A 25,157-nucleotide genomic window follows, 5' to 3' on the forward strand; every position below is an offset into this window, starting at 1 on the left:
AGTAGTGACCAATGTCTAATTTTTGTTCACATTTTGCAAAATGACACATGCACTTTAGTTGGGTGGTTTTGGCAATGTATAATTTGAGTGGCTCTGTCTCTATAATGTCGACAAATAATGATGATGATGCTGCAATCCATCATTTCAAATGCGGGGCAGAATGACGGTTGAATCAAGTGAGGCACAGATTATGATACGAAGCGATCCATGTTTTGCAGGTTTCCCATTGGGGCGTTTTTTTCCCTTGACCACAAACCAAACAGTACGCAGTGACCACATTACTTTGCTGGTAAGCCCAATTTCATGTCAACCGTGTACCGGTGTCAAAGTCACCAAACGTGCCAATGAGAGCCAGTGGAGTGATGGGAGAGGTGGAGGGAGGAGGAGGAGGGGGGGGGGGCATGTTGGCCTCAGAAATCCACCCCTAACCCGGGGCGCCTACCTTGTACTTCTCATTAAGTAAAGAGTTTGAGTGGAGTCCCACCTCGTTCTTTTTATTCTCCCCGACAAACAGCGCCGCCACGTGGGCCGGCAGCACGTTCTCCAGCAGCAGGCGGTTCAGGTTCTCCCTGGTCTCGATCTCGTCCTGCTCTGTGTGGTTCTTGTTCTTCAGCAGGAAGTCCTGGCGGAAGCAGGACTCGTTCTAGGAGAGAGAGACGCGTGGTGAGGATGAGGCAGAGGAAGAAGGGATGGAGCAGAGGAAGGAGGAGGTTTGAATCCCTGGACAGGCTGGGAAAATGTGGGTGGGGAAACTGAATGAATGACGCTCTTCCTATAGAATAAAACTGCTTAACGTAGGGTCCAACGTAGGTTTTTGGCCTCCAAAGAGTTCCAGAGAGTGATGGGATATTCTACTTGGGCTATTTTGATGATATCCAATTACATTTGAGAAATTATTTTGAGATAACTTGCTATTTCAAGGCAAATTGACAAACTCCAGCATGACATAAGACGCAAGAAGCCGATCGCTACTTGTTACATATCTAACAGTCAAAGCCACATCGCTCGCAGCCCAGCGCCCGTGTCGGGTTTAGATCCTTGTCCCTCCATGTAAAAACATTTGCACTTGCTGTAGGGAAAAGAGAGGAGAAGAAAGGGCTAGGGAGGAGGAATGTAAGAAAGGTTAGGAATGAAAGGTTACACATCTGCCATCCAGGTACTTGCGCGGCACCATTAACTCTATAGGAATATTATCAGTCTGTCTTTATGCCTGTAAGCAATACAAAGTTATTAATTCCTATCATTTTACAGTTTGTGGACAGCAATGCCAGACAAAATTTATAAAAGATGCCGCAGATAAAATCATGACAGGCTGACAAAAATACAAAACAGATGTTTAGTTTTGGTTCACCGATGACTCTGAAATACAGGGTTTGGATGGGAATACATGAATGGAGGATGCATGACGTTAGGATGCTTTTTTGTTGTTTAAATGTGCCTTTGTGTGTATCTGTATGGGAAATAAGGGATAAAAATAGGAGGGAAATGAGGTGAAGAGCATTCTCCTTACCTGTTGTGAGATGATGAGCATAGTGACCAGGAACAGGGTGATATATATGCAGCTCATCACCTGGGGGTGTTTAACCAGGCCAAGCCCATCCAGGACGGATACATCTTCAATGCTGTAGCACAGAGGGGAATTCATGGTTGGACCTCAGTTTCATTTAAGTGTTTCACCTATTCATACATGGTCATTTTAGGGACACAGGAATAATTGTAACATCTTTTGTCAGTTATCTGTGTCTTTGACCCTGGTTGCCTAATGACGTTGGTAATCAAGGAATTTAAGATTATCATACTGTGGCGGTCACTGTAAACTGTTCTGATAAGAGATAAGATGTCATTTATATGCTTCAAATGTAATTCCAATTGGTTTCGTTCCCACCACCTAGCCTTCCTCTGAAATACACAGGGGAATAAGAGCTGATGTTAATGAGATTAAACTAGAGGATGCATGAAATCTAAGAGAGTGACTAATGTTAAATTACTACTCATATCCTCTAATGCACTAGCATCCCCCTTCTCCCTCTCAGCTCCTCACCCACCTCCTCTCATCTTTGCAATAAAGGAAGAGAAAGGCTCACAAACCGGGAAACACTACACTTAAAAACCACCTGACAGGATACAGGATTTACTTCCAGAGTTCAGTCCCACCTGCTGCAGTTCCAGTCACCAAGATAGAGGATGTTTCCATAGGCCATGAAGAGCCTCCTCTTGGAGCTGAGGATGATGATGTAGTATGCTGTGGAGGCCAGGGTGAGGAAGAGCACTTTGAGCTCAAAGCTCACCCTGAGGAAGACTCCACACGCAATGAGAGACAGGATGCAGCTGTAGACAGAGTACTGAGGGAGAGAGAGACGGGGGATGGGAGTTAGACCTGGCTTGGTTAATGTGTCAAAATGATAGTTAAAATATAGTTAAAAGTTAGGAATAAATAGAAAAAATAGCTGTAATGTATGAGTGGACTCTTCAACATGCAATTTTGCCATTTTATCATTGTGTGTTGAACAAAGCGATCACTCACAGGCAGGTAGAAGAGATCTTCGTCAGGTCTCTGCTCATGGGAGCTATTTACATGCCGGTCAGCACTATCACTGGAACATTTTGTCAAATCTGTCTTGATGAAGCACTGAGGGGGAGTAAAAGGATTTGATTGACACGCAGCCACTGGACAGCGGGCTATTTCAGCTATGAAGTGTAGTACATCTATAAATAGCAGAGCATGTGATGACATTCTACCGGCGCTCAAAGTGGTGGAAGCGTAGTCTTACCAGGTTGAAAACCGCCAGGATGACGATGACCGCGGTGGTGATGGTGGCCAGAGGGAGGCGCACACACGGCCGCTTCACCACCGCCTCCGACACAGCTGGCAGCCACTGGCAGCTCGACAGCTTCTCTGGAAACAGCCGCTGGACGGGATGGAGGGAAGGGAGAGGAAAGACGAGGAGGGATGGAATCAAACAGGTACGAGGAGCGCGTGACGTTTATACAGTCATCCGTCTGCAGACATCATGTGTGACTGACTCAGTTAGCACCGGCTATTTCCAGTGAAGGAATCTGTCTGAGTGAGTGTGTAGATCACACTGCCTGTCATGACTGAATGTAAGGTGTCATGCACCAGGGCCAGCTGGGCAGCTGCAGAAGGCTGGAGCCCAGTGAGTGGAATGGATAGCTTCCATAACATGCAAGAAAGCATGTTTCCACGCCCACACTCACTAATTCTGGTACAGTGACACACACACACACACACTCTGGCCTTATTTCTTTACCCAGCACTTCCCTATCACATATGGCCATTCTGACTGTTACGTGTCTGTTGCATCTTTGACCCTTGCACCTCTTCTGACTGGTTGCGTGTGATGTTGGCAGTCTAGGAATTTACGTTTTTTTTTTCCTCTGTCCAGCCCTTGAGTCTCACTACTGCCAAGAAAAACAGCTATAAGGATATTTATCCCTACTGCCTTAGGCCTCCTAAATGTTGGTAGATGGTTGTTGTTTGTCGATCATGATGTCCAGATGTTGAGACGACAATGACTGTTTGCCTGAAACTCTGCATCGACACTTTGCACTGGCGACTGACTATCTCTGCTTTGTTGTGCCTGTCAGTTTTTTTTAGTTGCTGCCACATTTGAGCATTTTCTACTGTTGTACACATTGTAAGTCACTCTGAATATGAGCATCAGCTAAGTGAGTCCTACTGACCTGTAAGTGACCTGCGAAACAGATGGCCAGGGTGAGCAGGAGGACACAGACCAGCACTCCAAATGACATCCCCAACATCTTCCGACTGAGAGAGATTAAGACAAAGAGGACATCAAACATTAGCGGCCAGGGCCACTCTTTCCCATAAGTACAAGTAATGGCATCTTTATGTATTTTTGAATGAATGTAATAATAATTGTCAACAACTCTGGGATAGATTTTTTGAATTAGTAAATGATGAGTTGTGATGATGGGAGAGAAAAATCTAGTCATACTCACTCCTTTGTGACAAACATCTGGACCACAAAAATGCAGAAGAAGATGATGGTGGCACAGCCGACATAGTGTTTGAACATGGGCAAGTCCAAGGCTCGGTACTTATAAGGGGGAAAAAACAAGAGGACGCACATGAACCTCTGTTTAGCAGGTAAATGCTTTAGGTAAATGCTTTCAACAGTGCATCTGCAAAGAACAAGGGAAAACAAGAACAAAGGTTTCACCTTTCAAGCTCTTGTCATCAAATGCTGAAATGTTTGTGCTTGTTTTCCCTTCCTAGTTGCATGATTTCTGCCTTTTGCGTTTGAGTGCAGAAACACCTTCATGTATTTCACGGACTCTTTTTCTTGGTGGTGCGTTCCAATATGAGTTAATGGACCTGATTGAGTGTATCCAACATTATAATGTTTCTTTACAAGGAGCACATACAGCACTGTAAAGCAGGCCAGACTTGCAGCTTGGTGTCAAACTAACCTGTTTTTCCAAGTCTTTCTTTGGAAACCACAGAGCTAAGCTGCTGGTCTCTTCAGACTTAGACCACTGCCTGAGAGAGGGAGAGAGGGAGGGAGGGAGGAAGGGAGGAAAGAAAGAAAGAAAGAAAGAAAGAAAGAAGTGACATAATTGCATGGACTTTTACACTTCTTACATGTTACTTTTGTTTTTGTGTCCCTTTATGATGTTGGTTATCTTGTTTCTATTGTTGGCTTTCTTTTTCATGACCCTGAACTGTTTTTAACACAATGTGTTTTAACACATTGTTGTATAAAATGGGCTACATAAATAAAATTTGGTTTGATTTAAAAGTGGACCTACTTGCTGCTGAGCTCATCGATGGTCGTAGTCATCTCATTGTGCAGCTCTTCATCAAACTTACTCTTCTGGGACTTGTTCCTGCACCGGAAAGCACAGAGACAATTAGGAAGAGGCAGACCGACAGACACACAGGCTGACTGGGACGGATGCTGGAAAACCAGACGAGGTCATGCAGGTTACTCGGGCCCAGTTTAGCTGTGCTGGGAGGCAACTGGTTACGGCCATTCTGAGCATTAGTGGGGAAAGAGAGGGATGGTGTGTGCCTGTGAGAGCAATCTAGAGCGAGTGTGCCGGATGCAGGATATCGTGTGTTAGCTGGACTCTGGGGGATTCGGCGGGAGAGTTTCTGCAGTGTCCCTGCTTGGTAACCCCCTACCAGGAAGGAAACACACACACACACACACAGATGCACACTCACACACACACATACACAAGCCCCAGTCAGTGGTCAGTATTTAGAGGAGCATGTCACTCCACTAACAACAAAAGACAGACTTGAATCGCTTAGTAACAGTGGTTACAGGCTTTCTGAAGGCTTGTGAGATCCCATGTCACCCTGTTACACAGAGAAGGCAGCAAGAGAAACAGTGAGACGACGAGAACAGTAGTAGATCTGTGCTGGGGTTAGTGTTGGAACAGCAAGGCTCTCCGCTGAAGGCAGTAGTTCTCACCCTGCGGGTCGGGACGCCCCAATAGGGTGGCGAGATGATTTTGTGGGGGGTCACGGAATAATTCATGGTATGTGCAAAAATCTATTTGTAATATTACAAATGTGTCATCTTGTTTTTAACCTTTGTGATGAATGAGCCCGATAAATTAATAAATGAGATGATACTTTGTTTATTCCCATGGGGATTCCTTGGTACTTATCGGCAATGAATCAAGAAATTGTCTTTTACACAGGCAGAGGTGGATTTTAACCCACAACCTTTGCCATAACTTGCCCAACACACCTAGAAATCCAACACACTTTCCAGTGAGTAAAACTGCCTGAAAATGGAAAATTTAAATCATTATTAAATGTGAAAGTTCACCATTCGGTGCATTTACATTTATAACAGGCAGTGAGCAGGCATCCTTTAGTTTTTGGGGGTCTCGAGCCAAAAAGGTTGAGAACTACTGCACTGAGGGAGGGAGCACCTTGCGGGCCGCAGAGGCCCCACTCACTTATAGCTGCTGAACGGGGGGGCGGGCAAGGAGAAGGGCTCTTCTAGAGACTCATCAAAGCTGTCAGGGCCCAACAGTAAGACACAAACACAAATTCATCACAACAGAGCAGTGGGGAACCAAAATGAACACAGGGCCTTTGATCACATGAAAGTGAAAATCCATCCATAGACAGAATTCACATATTAAACAGCTAGATCAACATTTGTGAAGAGGAACGTCACTCTCTCCACTGACAGTTAATTTTGTTTTAGAGACTAGACGACCAAGGCTCTGATCTGTGATGTCAAGTCAAGAGTGGGTGCTCACTGTGAAGTCAGCTCCTCAGTTTTTGCCACTTGAGACGTTCTCAGCTACAGTCAACTGTGAATACATGAATGAGATTAACTATGTCCAAGATAAAATAAGACTGAATGATCGTATGGAGGAATGCTTGTAATGCTCTTTTAGGCAGACACTTATCTCTTCTACTCGTATCCCTCTGACCCACACTATCTGTGTGGGCAAGTCCTGCACACAAATCAGCTGTTGCAATTTAAATATTTGTCCATACACTTGTTGCCTGTGCCAGACAGGCACAGAGAATCAACCATTATATGCTATAACCATAATCCATCTGCCTATGCATTGCCTAATGGAGGGGATTTTAAGGAACATTTTAAGGAACATTCCACCCTCAGATACTCTTATACCATTAGATCTCATCAATCTCTCATTTTCAATGCATTCTTCGTTATTTTGTAATGAAGTGTTGCAATTTACTTTTTTGGTGTACCCACTTTCCATCAACCTGCCGTGTCTAGTTCTACTTCAGTTAGTGATTTCCTGCGTTTCCCAGAATGCCTTTCGACAACCTCCAGGGAGCATGCCTGAACTTGTTGCTTTCTGCTGTTGGCTTTACTTGTAGGTGGAGAGCGCAATAGCAGTAGTGTACACTTCAGGTTCATCCCCAGTGACAAAAGGTACAACTGTGTACCTTGTTTTCTCACACTGTAGTAAGAGCAAGAGAGCAAGTTTTGCTGGTCGAGAAAGAGCGAGAGTCTATGCTCTTCATAATCTGTATTTGTGTGTAGGTACAGGTGTGATTTATAACTTTAAAACTAGAGTACAGCACACTACAACTGCAGACATCAATGGGTTCTGCCAAAAACATGAGCCTTGACTGCATTAACAGTGGAGTGGATCAGTAGAGGCAGTTTGCATTACCGGGAATGTGGATGGAGAAAATAGAGGAGGAAGTTCGGGTGATCAGGAATTTTCCCCCTGGAAAATATGCCACTATGGGCTCCTAGGCTGCACTGGCTGATTGGACTTTTTCCGGCTGTGTAGAGTGGATTTTTCCTGAAGAGTGGATTCATAGTCTATTTGATGCCCCCAGGTAATTACTTAATTAATTAATACCCTTAGTTAATGCAACCGCTTAGCAATGACTCAGTCATATATTAATGTTCCAGCATCATCAATTCATGATAGTTTATACATTAAATCATTCATTAATTCACAATAATTCATGCATTAATTAATGATAATTCATGTCCCCATAGTGGAAAGTGTTACACGTGTGAATTCAGTTTGAGGGTGTTTTTTTTCTTAAAGAAGCAGCACGCCTTGAATCTCATAAATATCCATCTAAAGAATCTGTGTCAACTAACCACCACTCAGACTTAAGGTTTTAAATGGTAATTTTCTCAATTCCCTGCTCTGTCTGCTGGCACTCACATAAAGAAGCTCCAGGTCTGACGAACATGGGAGGAGAGTCGACTTCTGCGCTCTGACCACTAAAGTGGATGGCCTAACTAAAACCAAATGTGCTTTTCTGGGATATTTACATAACATGATGCAACATGTGGGTTGGCATGTACTGAATGAATAATGTATTATTTACACATGCTTTCATCTATGAGCGGATGCGTTTACATTTTAGATGGTCTGTTGGTTTTCTGCATACAGATGCACATCATGTTGAAGTGTCCTTGAGCAGGACAGTGAATGCTCTACCTGCACATTCACTGTGAATCGCTCTGGATACCAGCGTCAGCTACGTGACTAAAATGTAAAATATGAATCTAACATCCACAAAGACAATGGAAATCTGTAAAAATGTGAGGGTTTGGATAATGGATAATGTAATACATGGCAAAATGTAATAAAATGTCCCTCTAAATGGGTTGGAGATGCAATAAACCCAATTAATGTACAGTAATAAATGACATCCCATTATTATACTAACTGTCACTAACTTCAAAACCGTGTGACATATTTTTATTGATGATAATATTGACTAATAATGTAGTAACTTGTAAGAATAAGAAGAATGTAATAATTGGAGTTGTTGTATTACTAGTCAATATTATTATGATATAAGTTAAAAAATATATTGAAAACACTTATGAAAACCCTTATTAGTTGCCAGTTAATGTAATAATGTGATGTCATTTATTACATTAATGAGTTTTAGGATATTTTCAACCTATTTAGAGGAATATTTTATTACATTTTGACATGTTGTTATACTATCCAGCAGTCAATACAATATCAGTTGCTACACACACACACACAAGCCTATTTCAACTGGCAGGAAACAGCTTAGTTGCAAGATATATTTGGTGGACTTGATGGGATGGCCGCCAGTTCAAATCCTTTGACCAGCTGGGAAAATCTGGGCAGGGAAGGCCAATGAGAGACACTCTTCCCTCCCTAAACAACCACCCTCCAGGTGCTCTTGAGCAAGGCACTCACACCACAATTGATCCAGTGAACCTGCACACTGGGCCGTTATACAGGCCAACTTCCAGCGGTGAATGTGTGTGCCAGGCTGAAGCGGGGCATGTGCTCAGTCAACTTTCTCTTAAGCTTATATTAATATTCACCAAACTTCAACACCATTTTGTGGCTACCAGCTCAGACTCGTTCTTACCTCTCAGTGATCTTGGAGCAGGGGGCCGATCGCAGCGGGATGTCCTGAAAAAGACAGGGACCAAATTCACCCATTAAGAATGCATGATCACATAGGTGGTGGAGGGCAAATCCACCTAAACTCAATTAACCCGCCTTTTTATTTATGAAATAGTTTTGAAAATGGGGTCTTCTTAAAAAAAAAACATGAATTAATTCTATCCATATATAAGTATATGTATATATATTTGTTTAAATTGATGGTTCAAACTTTATCAGCAGTATTTTCAACTAGCACACAGTAAAAAGTAGTACCTCTACAATGGCTACATCTGTCGTTTACCCACCTTGCATTTACTATGTCACTGCACATGATGCAATTTGTCCTGAATAACCAACACTACTTTGTATTTTTTCCAATACATTTCAGGTGTATAGTCTGCTCACCTTGCAGCGTGACTTGCCGTTGACCATGGTGTCGGTGGTGAAGCCCTCGCGGCTCTGCAGGTGGGCGAAGGGCTTGACGGCCCCCCAGGACTCCAGGTAGCGGGTCATACGCACCGACGCCCGCATCTTCAGGCCGTCATTCACCCGAGGTTTAGGCACGCTGCGGCTGTTCAGCGACTGGTCCTTCGACTTAAAACACACACATTTAATATTACATTTACAATACATCAAATGAGCTTAAATTCGGAAATCATCAACGTTACAAGCAACAGTGAGGAGGTCAAAGGTCAAAGCCACAGCGCCAATAAGGATGCAACAAATATTCCTGTGCAAAATGATCATGTGTAATCGACAAGGGTAGGTAAAGAAATGAGAAAAACTATTTTTCAGTAGGGAGCAAGACCAGGTCAATATTTGAAAAACACAGATGACTGTATCCTCAAACACATAACAATTTTGTAATCTTAAAATGACTCATAACTTTTGTATTGTATCTCATCCCAGCAGTCATTTTGTGACTGGTGGGCGTCAATTTTTTCAAATGGTGGATAGTTCTCGCAATTTCTTTGTCACACTCTCCCACACTCTAAGCAATATGGAGGGAAACCAGGCAGATAGCTCACCCGCGGATCGATGACTAGGTAGGTTTGGACGTTGAGTTCCTTCAGGTAGGCGTCCCTCTGATGGCCGTTGCCCTCCTCCACTTCGTAGGCCTTGTTCAGGTGCTTCAGGGTCGCCTCTGTGATGTGGACGCGTCTGGACGAGTGAGAGAGTGATCAGGGGCAAGAATGAAATAACCTGGCTTGACAAATGTAAGAAACTTATTTCAAATGCTGGATTGCACTCAGGATGGTTCAGTCACTCAATTTGTTTAATTTAGATATGGTATGAAATAGATTTAGATATATATTCAGATATTGAACAGGTGGTAAAGCTACACATTTTAGCCTGCTGCCTTCTTCAATAACCAAGCATTCTGATGCACAACAGATGTTGGCAAACGTCAGTGAAATGCATATTGTGTTTTGGAATGAAACCTTCATGTGCAAGTAATCCCAACACGTACCCTGGAAGACCTCCAGACTCCATGTGATTGGCCAGGGTAACGTCATGTGACCACACGTCAAACTGCCACTTGCGTAGGCCGATCACGCCGCAGAGCACGTTGCCAGAGTGCACGCCCACTCTCATGTTGATGTCCACCCCTGTGGCCTCCCGTACCTGCCTGGAGGGGGTTACAGCAATACTAAAGCTCTCTTCCTATATGGAGATGGCAGTACTTGAACGCACACAGCTACTGAATACTGAAGGTTGAATGTATTTATGTAGAGTGATACTTCTAATCCTCTGTCCTCGCTACGTCTTGCTCTGTTTCCTAGGTGAGGTCCGGTTTCCCTGTACCATGTGTGTCAGTATGTACAGTGAAACTGATCATTTAAGTGTTTCTGATATGTCCTTAGATAGATACAAACAGACGGAAGGTGACTGACCATCATTTGGACACATTCCTCTATTTTGAAAATGTATTGACTGATAAAATAATAAAAGTGGCTGCTTAATTTAGGGGTTGTCCAGTGCCTGTCAACTGTGGACAACAATGTTAGTTTCCTTTGTTATTCTAGGCATTATTAAACAGTTGTTTTTAAGTAACCCAAATGTGGTTTACCCTAAACTAGACACATGAATAAGAGAGAATGAGAATGACTCATCCTACAGAGTCCACCGTTACAAGATAATATACCACACTACGTTCTGAGAGATGTTCGCCAACTGCTTTTTAACATGTTTTATTTTCAGCACACATCATTCATTACAAAACTGAGAGTGACTGCAGCACATCTGTGGGGAGTTAAACGGTGCAGAGACAGTATCTGTTTTAGTCAGTGTGCAGCTCTGTGGTTGGTTGGTGTAAAACTCACTTGATGGCCTCACACATGTCCAGGCCCATCTTGACACAGTTCTTGGCGTGTTTGGGCAGAGAGACCGGTAGTCCAGACACACAGTAGTAGCAGTCTCCAAGGATCTTGATTCTCATGCACTCGTTTTCCTACAAGGAACGAGAACAGAGGAACTCCAAAAGGTTACAGGCTTTTTGAAGGGGGTGGGGGCAAGAATTGATTAACCTATCTGATATGGTTTCACCTCTTATTCATCCAGGCAACTTAACTAAAATCCTAATTAACAGGGGAGCAGTTGCACAGGACACAAACATACACACACTGACACCTGAGAGCTGCCCGGAACAACTACAGTCTTGTACTAATGGAGTGCCTTGCTCATGGGCACTTTGACAGTATTTGTAGAGAGTGAGTATTTCCTCGTTCTACTCCTCCACCCAGGTTTCCCCAGCTGGTCTGAGTCACAATCTTCCAGTCACTTCCAGTCTCTACTCATTACATTATTGCTGTCACAATCTATAAAGAGGTAAATCGTCATTTGCAAGTAAAAGTTAGAGGTCAGTGTTACCGGTATTAACAGTTAACTGCAGAGAGGAATTCTGAATCATTAACTCACCTTGGCAATTTGGTCAAACTTGCCAAACAGTTCGTTGAGCATAATGACCAGCTCCTTGGGAGAGCAGTCGCTGGCCAGGCGGGTGAAGCCAACAATGTCAGCATACAGGATACTGAAAGAAAGAAAGACAAGACAGACTTTAACACACAGCAAGAATGTCGGCTGTCAGCAATGGGATTTTCCTAACCTGTAAAATATGCAGATAGTTAGACATAAATATCAGTTCATTGTAAATGTCTACAGCCTGAAATGAACTCGTCATTGTAGACAACAGGAGTTACAATTAAAATCACGATTATTTTGCTCGATACTGTGATCAGGATTATTGTTGATTTAAGGAACAAATCTATTTTACTGAAATTCTGCATCATATACAAACGACTATTTTCAAAACAGTGGACACTGTCAGTGACATGAAATGTTTCAATATTGCTGATATGCTAATTTTCTTTAATTGTGGAATCTAGACCCACTAAATTGAGAAATTTCCCCACGTGCATGAAACAAATTTCTACTATATTTTGTGCAGTATAATAGCAAATTTAGAAGCTTTAAAAGACAAATAAAAATATTTTACTTGATGAATGAGTATTATTAGGTTGTTTTTATTTACTTTATATGTATTCTTTTACATACAGTACATGTTTATTATTGTTATTTTAATGTAATCTACATGTAATGTACATCACAGTGTTCAAGTCAGTCCTCTCACTATATTTGTCAATTGTAATAGTGTTAATGTTTCCAGTGAACTGCAGGAAGAACAGCTGTTACCTTGGTAACCTTAAAGAATAATCGGGATCTGAATAAACAAAACAACATGTAGGTTCCCAGACATTTAACACTTTTGATTTTTCAAGAAATCTTTTACCTCAGATTCCCCATTTAGAAAAAACATTGCTCTCAATGAAACGAATACTGGCAGTAACAAAAGACATTTAGACATTCAGACAAAGACATTTAGATGATGTCTTAGTGTTTGTCACCTGACCTGCCTCCCACCCACATCCAGCAGGTCTGATGACTGGTTGATTGTGAATTTTTAGGAACATGAAGCACCCAATCTGTGTAACTAGGACTTGGTTTCTTTCTGTATCTGTCTGAGACACATGTACAGTGCATGCATTACACAGCAGCCCGGGCGCAGCAGGTAGAGCGGTCAGTGTTTTGCTCAATGATACTTTAGTAGGGATTGACACTTTGAATACGTTTGCATGCACTTAACCTGATTAATAGTCTGACTATTGCAATTGTCATATTAATGCTTTAGTCCAATCATCTTAATCATAGTAAGATCATAATCCATGTATGCATAACCTGTTTAACACACTTTGATTTTATTTTATTTATTTGGCCATGTAAACCCCTTAGTCCAATTTCATTCAGTTTTTTAAGTCACAATGAAATGAAAAATGATCCTGAATTCACCATGTTAGCTAATTTCCGTAGCTAACATGGTGGTAATGTACACCTATTCAACAATAAATGCCAAAAAAAAAAATATATATATATTGTCTTATATTTTTATATCAAAATCCCATTACTTTTACTTTCTACAAAACAGTGTATTTTTAGTGGTTACTTCACGGCGCATCAGTTGGTATACATACAAATTCTGAGCAATAACACAGATGGGCTTCACTGCCTTTCTCTTTCCATGTTTGTTATGATCCAACTTTTGAACAGTCTCTCCCCAACATCCTGTTTCAACTGGAAATATTTTGAATTTCATAAATATGACACGATTGAAATGCCGTTTCCTTGTGACTTTAAATGTGTGTATGTCAAAAAAGGTCGTAGAGGAAGTTGACCTATTGCTGTGCTTGTTTACACTAATGACCACATAGACCACATAAGATCAAATGTGCCATTTTGTGGACACTTTCCTCCAAAGTGCCTTACCATGAGTGCATGCATTTTTAGCATGGGTGGCCCCATTGGGAATTGAACCTCTAACCCTAGCAGTGTGAGGCTCAGGCTCCATGCTCAACGCACTGAGCTACAGGACATGTCAGCTCTCACGTCTTGTGCTGAATGCTGCATCCTAAAAATATTGGGACAGTTTTTGTTTGATATCATGGCTGTGGACGTGATCTCATCGCGTCACTTACTGTTCTGTAAACTAACTCAACTATCAAATAAATCCAAGTAAATCCAGCTTATTGGGGGGAAATCACATTACTTTGAACCATGTACGTAAATGCTCTGATTAAATTCAGACCAACCACCTTTATCCGATTATTCACAATTACCAGAGTATTGTCTGCATGTAAATGTGCCCAGTGGCTGCTGCAGGGATTGAACATGTGATGTATCTGTTACAGGACAGTTACTGAAACCACCAGGCCAGCCTACTGCATCCAGCCAGCAGAACGAGTACCAGCACCGGCTGGATGAATACTGCATCCTGGCCTCATTACAGCTGCCAGTCAGCCGACCACCGGAGGGACACCGATACCCAACCTGACCTGTTCCACTGACTGACTGACTGAAAACAGCCAGGTGCTTCACAGCGCTGAGACAGACCACACAGCTAATGACAGGCCTGACTGGGATAATTATAGGGATAGGTCAGGGAAGCAGTCTATCATTCAACACCTACGTACTGCGGGCTTAATAGAATACAGCAGCAAAAATGACTGATCCAGTCATGATGACCTCTCTCTGGCAGCGCACAAAAGTCCTTTCTCTAAATGTTTTCAAAGACAAAACTACCCAAATGAACAGCAGAATGGATATTAGCGGTCTAATCATTTTCTGTATGTATTTGATATAATCAAATCAATGTAATCTACATTTTCTACATTATAAACTGTATTGCCAGTCCTGCTTGCCAATAAAGCATCTTTCAACTGAACTGAACTAAACTGAATATTGCCTATTAAAGCGAATGTGAGGGCTTTTGATTCAAAACTGTGAAGCCAGTGAAACCTGGAACTGAAACATTCATCGCTCCAATGTATTCTTCTTGCTCTTACGAAACATTGAAGATATTAAAGATATCAAACAGGTCTGAAGCCTTTCAGTGAGCTGTAGATTACTTTAATGGTTGTATGGAAAATTATTCCTGCTCCAAAAGCCACGTGAGAAGAGCAGCGCTGCACACAGGGGATCTATAACCTATTGTACTTCCCTCCTCTAGGTAAGGCAGAGGTTGTACCTTGCCTGCAATTACTGGAAAAAAAATTAAGCCAGTGAGCCATCTGCCAAAGTTCAGTGTAAGCTGACCCAATATCTGTCAGCACTTTCTAAATGAATGAAACCCTCATAAAACAAAAAGCTTGAACTGGGTCAGTGCTCTGAAAACATATAAACATACTAATCTCCATCGTTATGAGAAAGAGACAGAAAAATCACAAGTTTCCCTCAAAATGACTGGGGGTTTATGAATGTGAAAGTATAAATAGATCTCCCAGTAGACGGAAAAGGAAACGTAATCAATTCGATTAGAGACCTCAGCCATGCTTATGTTTGAAAATACAAATATAGAACTGAAGCAAGTAAAAAAAAATGTAATGCAATAACCAAAAGCTTTTGGGAGAGAGAAAAGAATGGAGGCAGAGAGTGGAAGTTCAAAAAGTTAATGATTTGGGTTAGATCCATTTTTCCCCATTCAGATTAGCGATGATACAGAGGCACAGAACAGATATACAATGCAATGACATTTCTTGAAACATGCTGTTAAAGGGAAGGTGCAGGATTTTTATGATCCAACTGATCAGTAATCAAGGCCCCTCTGAAGACATTTTAAGAAATCTAGTCTTTGTTTCTGATCTGACAAATGACACTAGTCTCCTGTTAGCAATTGTTAGCAGTGCAAGTCAATGACGCCATTACTTTCACAATCACAGGTCAATATATTTCTACAGCGGCAGTAGAGGTCTGATTAGTGATCAATAGGTCAGGCTTTTTTATATATACTGAAGTACTGCTTTAAGACAATGCCTGATTAGTGATCAATACAATCTAAAATCCATAGCCTTTCCTTTATATCAAGGTGGTCCATTGTGTACCTGACGTTCTCGTGCCTCTTGACGTAGAGGCTGTGGAAGTTGTTGTCTTTGACCAGTCGCTGCTGCTCCTCTTTGTCTTTACAATCCTGCAGCCGCTCCATGATGGCCAGCTTCATCTTCATGGAAATGTAGACTGGCAGCACAGACTGCAGCAGGTTCTCCTGCGCACGCACACACACACACACACACACACACACACACACACACACACACAGACAATTAGTTAGTTGTGATGTTGGTGATCTAGGAATTTAAGCTCATTGGACTGTTGCACTCGCTGTAACTAGATGAGAGTGTTGGCTAAATGCCTAAAATGTAAAACAACATACACAGATATCCAGTACATGCAGGCACACACACACACATGCAAGCACGGACACGCAGACGTACCTCATCAACATCACACTCTCTAATATCCGAACAGTCATGAACTTAGGAGAGGAAGGCCTGTCTCATCAAGCTGCTGTCAGAGCGCTGTGTGTCGTTCTACTGACTGAGCTAACAAGGCTCTCATTCAGCCACATTACTGTTAATTAAGGGTTTTTCCATTGCATCAGTGTCCTGCTGTACCTGTACTGGCCCTGCTATAGTTGTGGCACAGTATCAGCACCATTCTGTACCTGTTACCCGCTACCAAATACATGTAGGTGCCTTACCAGCATGCTGCAATCATACCCAAATAATGGCAAACATAACGTAATGGAAAAACATCCCATACTGTGCCAGTACGGATACGGCACAATACATTAATGCCGTGGAAAAACACGTATTAAAGCCAGCGACCTGAGAAGAACACTGTTCAAAGTTTAATGGTTTGTAAAAAATCTGATGATTCAACTTCTGAAGAAATCATTAATCTCTCTTCATACTGTCATTCCAGAAGTCGGGTTAGACCACCTGACCGCACTAGCCAAGTCAAGTCTCGTCACATTTATCTACAAAATGCTTTTAACAAAATACATTCATCACAAAGTGCTTTACAGAGGAAAACTGGATGTAAATAGAGATAAAAGCAAGAGAGAACAAACACAAATTTTAAGATACGAGGCAGGAGCTTTTGAGTGTGTGAGTTTGTGTGTGTACATGAGAGAGAGAGAGACGGAGACAGAGATATCTATGAGTGTGTTTGTGTGTGTGTATGAATAACTAAGCGAGTACTCTCAAACATCTGGAAGTTTGTGAGAATCCATTGCCTTTTGAAAGCATTCAACTCCCTTGACTTTTTCCACGTCGTGTTGTTATGTGAATTCAAAATGTATTGAACTGAGATTTCTTTGTCAACGATCTACACAAAATACCAAAATGACCCATAATGAAACACAGAAATGTCTAGTTGAAATATTCCCTGAGTCAATACTTTTATAGAAGCACCTTTGGCAGCAATTACAGCTGTGGGTCTTCTTGGATATGTTTGTATCAGCTTTGCACTTCTGGATTCTGGGATTTTCTCCCATTCTTCCGTGCAGATTTGCTCAAGCTCGGTCAAGTAGGACGGGGAGTGTCAGTGAACAGCTATCTTCAAGTCATTCCACAGATTTTCTAATAGGATTCAAGTCTGGGCTTTGGCGAGGCCACTCAAGGACTTTCACATTCTTGTTCTGAATACATTACAGTTCCCTGTATTTGGCTCCATTCATGGTTCCCTCAGTCCCTGCTGCTGGAAAGCCCCCCCCCCCCTTTTTTTTTTAAATATAAACATAAATAAATATAACATATTTACATCACAAGTAAGGGACACAGTACAGATTATGCATTCTGTATTGCAAAAAATAATCCTAATTTAATCTTTTTTAAATTCAGGGTGTAACACCACAAAATGTGGAAAAAGTCAAGGGGGTTGAATACTTTCTGAAGGCAATGTATTTTGTGTGTGTGTGTGCGTGTGTGTGTCTCTGTCTGTCTGTCTGTCTATGAGAGCGTGTGTGTGTGTGTCTGTCTGTCTATGAGTGTGTGTGTGTGTGTGTGTGTGTGTCTTTGTCTCGCTCCACTCTGCTGTGACCTGAGCTGCTCCCATCCTGTCTGGATGACCCCCTGCAGGTTCAAATGACCCGATCAGTTTCCCGCTAAGTCTGAAACATAAGTCAGATAAAGTGGCCCTTGTGCAGACGATGCTGTGTGACTGTAGGATGTGTTACAGGAGGCAGCACTGCTGTAAATGTTAGCCATTAGACTTGATCTGGATCTAATTAAAGTGACGTACAAGTACTTATATATAAGTTATGGTAAATGTGGGAAAGTTTTCATATGTGTGTATGTGTGTGTGCTCTCTATCAGTGATGGGGTGTGTGGTTGGGTGGGGGCGGTCCATGCTGTTTCAGAGAATTTCATTAGTGTTGCTTTCAAAGGGGAGTTTTAACGTCACAGGGTTTAAATGCCATCTCTGACGACCTTCCCACCCTGCCAAGAAACATTTCAGGGGTAAACACTGCGTCTCCTCCTGCTGAAATTAATGTGGGAGCACAATGTGTGTTCCCCATTGGTTCCCCATTAGGAGCGGTTTTGAAGCTTCCCCCGCCGTCCTATTATGTCCCTGTTCTCTTTGGCTAACCCCGTGCACCTCGCTCCCTTTTTTCAGCCTCAATTCAAATACAACAGAAGGTTTAAATGTTAACGATTATATCATTCCTCTCTGTCCTGCTAGGCAACGCACCAGCTTCCCTCTCAGTAAGTTTTATGTCACCTCCTAAGCAACAGTCAAAACAAATGACGAAAGAAAAATTGTTTTAAAAAAGCCATCTGAAGTCAAAGCAAGTCAACGCAGACTCATCTAATTTAAAAATCATCACAATAAAATCTAATTTGGGAAGATTCGGTAGTCGTAATGAAAACTTCCATGGGAGAGTGAACATGAGGCCGGCCAATGGCAAAACCTAAAGCTGAAATCAAATTATAAGCCTATGGAAATAATCATTCAAGACCTATTTTCATCATTTGTCTATAATCTTTGTTTCCATTCAGTGAAGTTAGTAAATTTAAAACATATGTGTTGTTCTTTTCATGTGAAAGTAACCAACAGTATGGATGCAAGAGGGACATAATATTTTAAAGATACAGATGGAGAAAAAGGCTTCTAGCCAAGCCTACAAAATAAAATGAGTAATACTCCTTGAATTCCAAGTACATTGGATCAGCGTTGGGTGTGTGTCTGTGTGTGTGTGTGTGTGTGTGTGTGTGTGTGTGTGTGTGTGTGTGTAGCTTTCTGGAGGTGGTGTTTGCAATTCAATTCAACCAAACACTTGTGATGGGAGGTGCCCACTTCATAACCCCAGTTATTGCTTGCATTGAGAAGACTTTGGAAATTTAACCAAAGCATTACATTTTAATGCCATTTTCTTCAGCAAAATTTGGGGAACCATTCTAATCTTCGCGCAGCCCAGTTTGGGGGTCCTGAACCAGTCTTTGAAACACTAGAGCAGTAGACTAACCTGTTGTCTCTTCTCTATCTCCAGCTTCATGCGCATGCTCAGGCACCTCAGGGTGTCTTGGAAGGTCTGCCTTAGGGTTTTCTCCATCAGCACCTTATGGAAGGTGCCGACCACACCGCCACACAGAAACACCACCGCATTGGACAGCAGCTGTAGAAGCACACACACACACACACACACACACACACACAGGGGCAGGTGTTAAAGCTTAAATGATAAGAGGGAGCTATTACACACACACATATGCTGTGTCCCTCTCAGCTCTACTGTCTACACACCTATCTACATATAATACACACATTTCTTATGTTTTTTTCAATATATTTGACAGACACTGGTAGCCTTTTGTTCATTATCTTGCAAGTCATTTGCAAACACAAACCTGTCTTGTTGTAAGATAGGCACTGAATTCTACTAATTTTTTTGTCATATTTAAAGATACTGAATATCACAAAATATCAGCTATTGGCAGCTTCAGAACAAAAATATCAGTATTGGGCATCAAAAACCCATATTGGTCAAAGCATACTACGCACTCTTACAATAAAAATAACAGCTACAGACTGAGACATTAACATTTCAGAATGTAGTAATTATCAGCAGCCCTGGGAATAGCTATCATCTATAACCACAGCTTTTATCATACAAGCTCCAACAGGCTTCACCTGGTTGGCAAGGTAAGGAGTGGTTTCCTGGCTGAAAACGGTGAGGCGCAGGGTGAGGACCAGGATGTGGGACAGCGAGGAGATGACGCTCAACACCACGGCGTACCACAACTGGAAAGGCAGCATGGTGTACACGGTGAAGATGATGAAGAGGAAGAACGGCACCTGGGAAAATACGGGAAGAGGTTCAGTCATTTTAAGACATCACCCGTTGCGCGGCGATTAAATCAAATGTCACTAAATGCTACTTTCATTAGCTGTCATTAATCTGAATTTCGAGTAATCCGGTGTCTTAAAGGCGCGGTCACGGAGTCGGGTGTGCTTGTGTGTGTATCTTGGGGTAAGAGGGGTACGGCATACCTATAAAACATACTATACATATTTTATAACCCAATGCTGGAAGTGCTTTTTGAAATGTGAAAAAAAAAAAAAAAAAAAACATCTGTCATTCATGTTTTAGAGATGGAAAAAATTTGCAAGATCATCATTCAGTGACAATGATGAGAACCAGATCGTACATTTCATTCATATGAAAATGTTGCAGATTATTACTTTACACCTTTGTACACTATATTCTATATCTGGTGTTGAAGATTCAATAGCAAAGTCCAATCTTCTGTGTGTCCTGTGACCGTAACCTGAGTCTGGACGGCTTTGCCCTCCGCTACATCGCAGAGGGGAAGCAGTTACCTGGTCCCAGGCCAGGATGAGGGGGCCGCTGAAGATGAAGGTGTAGCCCATGGTGAGGTGCGTGGCCCAGACCACCAGGCCCAGCAGACGCCTCCATCGCTGCGTGACCTCTGTGCACACCAGCACAAACACACCCAGGAACACACACAGGCTGCAGCTCACCACGATCACAAAGGCACAGTGCAACCTCGCATTCTGCATCAGCACAAAGGGAGGGAGAACAAAACACACAAACACACACTTTACTGAGATCATACTGCAGGAAGATGCAGTTTAATACACGCTCATATCATTTCATTAGAAATTAAAGATGATTTATGGAAGTGACGATAATCCCACACCTGTTGCTGTCTAGTCCATCCTATTTATTACTGCATACGTCTTTATACACCGCACTTTAGCCTCAGAACTTATTCCATGCACTTTCATACTACTCAGTGCCATTTTCTCATAGTATGCTGTTCCATTGCACTGGTGAACTCTCACCTATGGCTGAAACCTACAGCATGCCACGCTGCATGAATGCACATAGTGATAGAACTCTTTTATACCTATAAGTAGAGCGATATGTACAGTCTGCCCTGCATTGTCCCCTTGAATTGAATGTATTTGTTGAATGAATTTGTCCCTGTACCATGCATGCCAGTATGTACTGTGTATGTCTCTGTGTGAGATTCTATGTTCCTGCACCAATGTTACCAGGACAGATTCCAGGTTTTTAATGTACTAGACAAACTGAACGATTCTGATTTCTATGAAACTAAATGTGAAAATAAGAATGTTGAGCAGGTATTATTTAGTAAAATGCTAAAATGACTAAAGTACTTCAAACAAAAAACAAAAACCCACTTGGACACATCTTATTAAAAATATGGATAATATAAAAAAAAAAACAGATGTTTATGAATTGGCAAATATGTTCATAGTCCGGTAGTTTGTCTGGTAGAGTGGTCAGTTTTGTGCTCTGATTGAAGCTCATAGAAGTGAGGTTCTCCATGTGTGCTTGATGCTCCTGAGGGCCATCGATATCGAACCTGAGCATCAAGGCTTATGTAGGATTACTGAGGCTTATTTCACATCTGTCTCTGCGTCATGTCCTGTTTGCTCCGGGCCACGGTCTTCCTAATGAGTTAGTGTACAGTGAGAGGCAAGCAGGAGGCAGAGTGTGTGTGTGTGTGTGTGTTTGTGTGTGTGTGTGTGCATGTGTGTTTTGTGTGTGAATGTCTGTATGCGTGTGGGTGTGTGCATGTACATGTGTGCATGAGCGCATGTGATGTATGCATGTATGTATGTACGTATGTATGTATGCATGTATGTGAGCGTTGTGTGTGAGCGTATGTGTGTGACGCTGTGAATGTCTGTGTGTGATCGAGTGCAAACAAACTAAGAGATGGAATAAGTGTGTGTCAAATGGAGAGAAGAAAGGAAGGGGTTAAAAAGAGTGTTAAAGAGTGAGACTGACACACAAAGTGAGTGTTAGTAGATCTCTGCTCAGAGAAGGCCATCTCTGCATTGCATGTTGAGCTTTCTGGTTACCATGGCAGCGGTGGAAAAGGCCAGATCTCGAGTAGAGCACTTTCTACGCCCTATGGGGCTTTGAGTCTTGACAACACCTTTTTGTAGGCAGGAAAAGAACAATTATTCCATATGAATAGCAGCCTAGACTGTGTGGGGAAAAAACAAAACAAAACAAAAAAATAATACGGATACTGCAATAACGTTCAGCAATTGGCACACTGTGAGCTCTGACAGACTCACAATGAAACCGCCTGCGTCGAACTGTACGATTTGCATTTTTACATTTGCATTTTACATTTTTGCCACTTGTTATTCCTACTTACTATGACCTGTTGTGGTTTGCATAATCTTTCACTATTTATGTCTGCACCGCCTGCTTTTGCATAGTGATAGAATGCTTTATTTGAGCAATATGTATAGTCTGCTGTGTATTATATATCAATTGTCCCTTTGTACTGACTGTGAGGTCCTGTTGTCCCTGTACCATGTGTGCCAGTAAATACAGTATGTACCATGTGAGGTGTGATATGTTCCTGCCCCAATGTCACCAGGGCAAATTCCTGTACATTTATAGTACTTGGCAAATGAAGTGACTTCGATTCTGATCCTTTTGAAACTAAATAGACCATTAGACAAGCAAAAAAATAAGCACTTACAAGGGAGTGATATATTCTGCGGTGTCATTTGTTTGACTGTGGTAAACAACGCTGAAGATGTTAGCGCCTATAATTTACATTTCAGTCATTTAGCTGGTGCTCCTATCCAGAGAAACTTTTGATGAGCGCAACACTGGAGCAGGCTTCCACTCATGGATCATAAACACTACAAGCAACCGCAAGTATCAAGTGCAGGGGTCAAAGCCGCAGCGGCCCGAAAATTAAGAAGTGCTAGTTGACAAAATTAGAGCCATGCATGGAGGACACCAGTTGTGATGTGTTATATAAAATCTACCATCCAGAACCAGCCTCTCGCAGCTCTTCTAGACTTATTGACCCACTGTATTTAGATGAAATCCGAAACAACAGACTTCTCAAAACCTTCTCTCCGTCCAATCAGGGCCCGAAATTGGTGGTATGGAGTGGCACTTGGAAACCAGGTCAGCCTGTATTCCTCTCAGCGACGCTCTTCATCAGATATCCGTGATTGGAGAGGAGAGTTATATAAGTTGACAGTGACTTTCTGACACCAGTAGCTACTCCCTAATAGCGCCCCCCAACCACCCCACCCCAACCCTCCCCACTTAACAAAAGCATTACACAAGCTCCTCCATCCCAACATTTTCTCTGAACTCCTCTGTACCCCCGGCAACTGTGTGTGTGTGTGAGAAAGAGAGAGACAGCAACAGAGAAGGAGAAAGAAAGAAAGAGAAGGGGGTGAGTGATGGTGCTTCTATGGATGTGTGTGTGTGTGTGTGTGTGTGTGTGTGTGTGTGTGTGTGTGTGTGTGTGTGTGTGTGTGTGTGAGAGAGAGAGAGAGAGAGAGAGAGAGAGAGAGAGAGAGAGAGAGAGAGAGAGAGAGAGAATGCACAGCAGTCATATTGAAGTTGACATGTAGTTCAGAGATGTGTTATTTCCCACGTTTTTGTGATAGAAACAAGTGCTTCCAAGTCTTAACAAAGAAAAGATGAAAATTGTATGAGGTGAAGAGAGCAATACAATTGATATTAATGAATTGATGAATATTGATGAGTCAAAGAGAATACCGCTAAAAATGATTCCTAAAAGATAATTTGTTATTTTTGTGTGTGATTGCTTTTGATCCATTGTGTTCTGTTAATGTATATCCGTACGTTTTATATGAATTATTATTGATATCCATGAGTGCTTTGGCAACACAAGTATAATGGTCATGCTAATAAAGTGGGGTAATGATTTGTGTTTGTGTGTGTGTGTGTGTGTGTGTGTGTGTGTGTGTGTGTAAGAAACAGAGAAAGTCTATGCGTGTATGTATGTGTGTAAGTGAGTGAGCGAGCGCTCCGAAGAACTGTCAGAAAACTGTGTATATGTGTAAGTGTGTGACAGAGATCTACTGTATGTGTGTATATGTGTATAGGAGAGCGAGACAGAGAGAGAGAGAGAGAGAGAGAGAGAGGGAGAGAGAGAGAGAGAGAGAGAGAGAGAGAGCAAGAGGGCACAAGCAGCACAATGGAAGGAAGGTAAGGATGGATTTTCCTACGGAGGATTGTAATATAATCTCCGGTGACAGAGGCAGTCCAGTCCGTTGCTCTGCTGACCGGCCGCCGCTCTGCTACCCGCCGCCAGGCCAACGTCAACAGCATGCCGCCCATCAGCGGAAGTCAACGAATCCCCGCCTCTTCCTGTCAGAACCACAATAACACTCCAAACTCTCATAGCTATGTTAACCTTTTAGTGCTGTCTTAGCCCTTACTTGATTCATTTACTTTTTCAAAGTTCACTAATCGAGCTGTTTTTGGGTGCAGCACGGTGGCGTAGGGAGTAGGGAGAGCATCCCTCAACTGATGGACCCATGTTCAAGCCCACGTGTCAGCAAGCATCTTCCCTGCTGAAGTGTCCTTGAGCAAGACACTGGAGTAAAAGTGCAGCACTGGTTCAGCAAGCATGTAGTAAAGATGGGACTTCAACAATGGCTACATCTGTAAGACTGAGTTAGACAATTATCTGTGCTTTTTCACAGAAATTCTGGTTATAAATTGACCCGCCTGGTTAAGTAATGGTTTAAAAGACGAAGAGCTCCCACAGAGCAGAGACATGTACGCACATTCAGTCTAGCTGCTGGGTTGACTGTCAATCAGGAAAAGATTGTTAGAATCAGCACACTCTAAGCTGCCTTTTCACCATTTATTGCGACAAAAACTTTGATCAAAATTGGACCTTGGTGACATTTGGTGCAAAGGCAGCTAATTGTGTAAGGGTTCTATTAACCTCTTAAGATGAAGAACGGCTAATAGACTGTATCCTGTGCACTGAAAATAACGCTTGACCCAGTCTCCCTCTGAAAATAATGTTTTCTTATCTAGAGTGTGTTGGCTCGTAATTATATAAAAAGATCTG

At 42.2% G+C, this 25,157-nt stretch overlaps 1 protein-coding gene across 2 annotated transcripts in view; it reads right to left on the bottom strand.

The window, feature by feature from the left end:
- Positions 1 to 25,157, bottom strand: part of adcy7 (adenylate cyclase 7) — a 63,692-nt gene that overhangs the window by 8,160 nt on the left and 30,375 nt on the right. Inside the window, exons 3-22 of one of the 2 annotated variants that reach the window (XM_071897378.2) lie at positions 20,608 to 20,802; positions 19,918 to 20,082; positions 19,253 to 19,402; positions 15,828 to 15,988; positions 11,815 to 11,926; positions 11,220 to 11,347; positions 10,367 to 10,525; positions 9,924 to 10,056; positions 9,301 to 9,489; positions 8,876 to 8,919; positions 5,959 to 6,018; positions 4,792 to 4,869; positions 4,453 to 4,522; positions 3,982 to 4,079; positions 3,703 to 3,787; positions 2,772 to 2,909; positions 2,525 to 2,629; positions 2,155 to 2,342; positions 1,511 to 1,622; positions 485 to 643 (exon numbers count right to left, since the gene is read on the bottom strand). In XM_071897378.2, coding sequence (XP_071753479.1) covers positions 485 to 643; positions 1,511 to 1,622; positions 2,155 to 2,342; positions 2,525 to 2,629; positions 2,772 to 2,909; positions 3,703 to 3,787; positions 3,982 to 4,079; positions 4,453 to 4,522; positions 4,792 to 4,869; positions 5,959 to 6,018; positions 8,876 to 8,919; positions 9,301 to 9,489; positions 9,924 to 10,056; positions 10,367 to 10,525; positions 11,220 to 11,347; positions 11,815 to 11,926; positions 15,828 to 15,988; positions 19,253 to 19,402; positions 19,918 to 20,082; positions 20,608 to 20,802 — 2,529 coding nt within the window. The remainder of the gene's footprint in view (positions 1 to 484; positions 644 to 1,510; positions 1,623 to 2,154; positions 2,343 to 2,524; positions 2,630 to 2,771; positions 2,910 to 3,702; positions 3,788 to 3,981; positions 4,080 to 4,452; positions 4,523 to 4,791; positions 4,870 to 5,958; positions 6,019 to 8,875; positions 8,920 to 9,300; positions 9,490 to 9,923; positions 10,057 to 10,366; positions 10,526 to 11,219; positions 11,348 to 11,814; positions 11,927 to 15,827; positions 15,989 to 19,252; positions 19,403 to 19,917; positions 20,083 to 20,607; positions 20,803 to 25,157) is intronic. The other variant, XM_071897379.2, reaches the window with a different exon arrangement.

The sequence above is a fragment of the Centroberyx gerrardi genome, chromosome 1 (genome assembly GCF_048128805.1).
Source record: "Centroberyx gerrardi isolate f3 chromosome 1, fCenGer3.hap1.cur.20231027, whole genome shotgun sequence".
Taxonomy (NCBI): Eukaryota; Metazoa; Chordata; class Actinopteri; order Beryciformes; family Berycidae; genus Centroberyx; species Centroberyx gerrardi.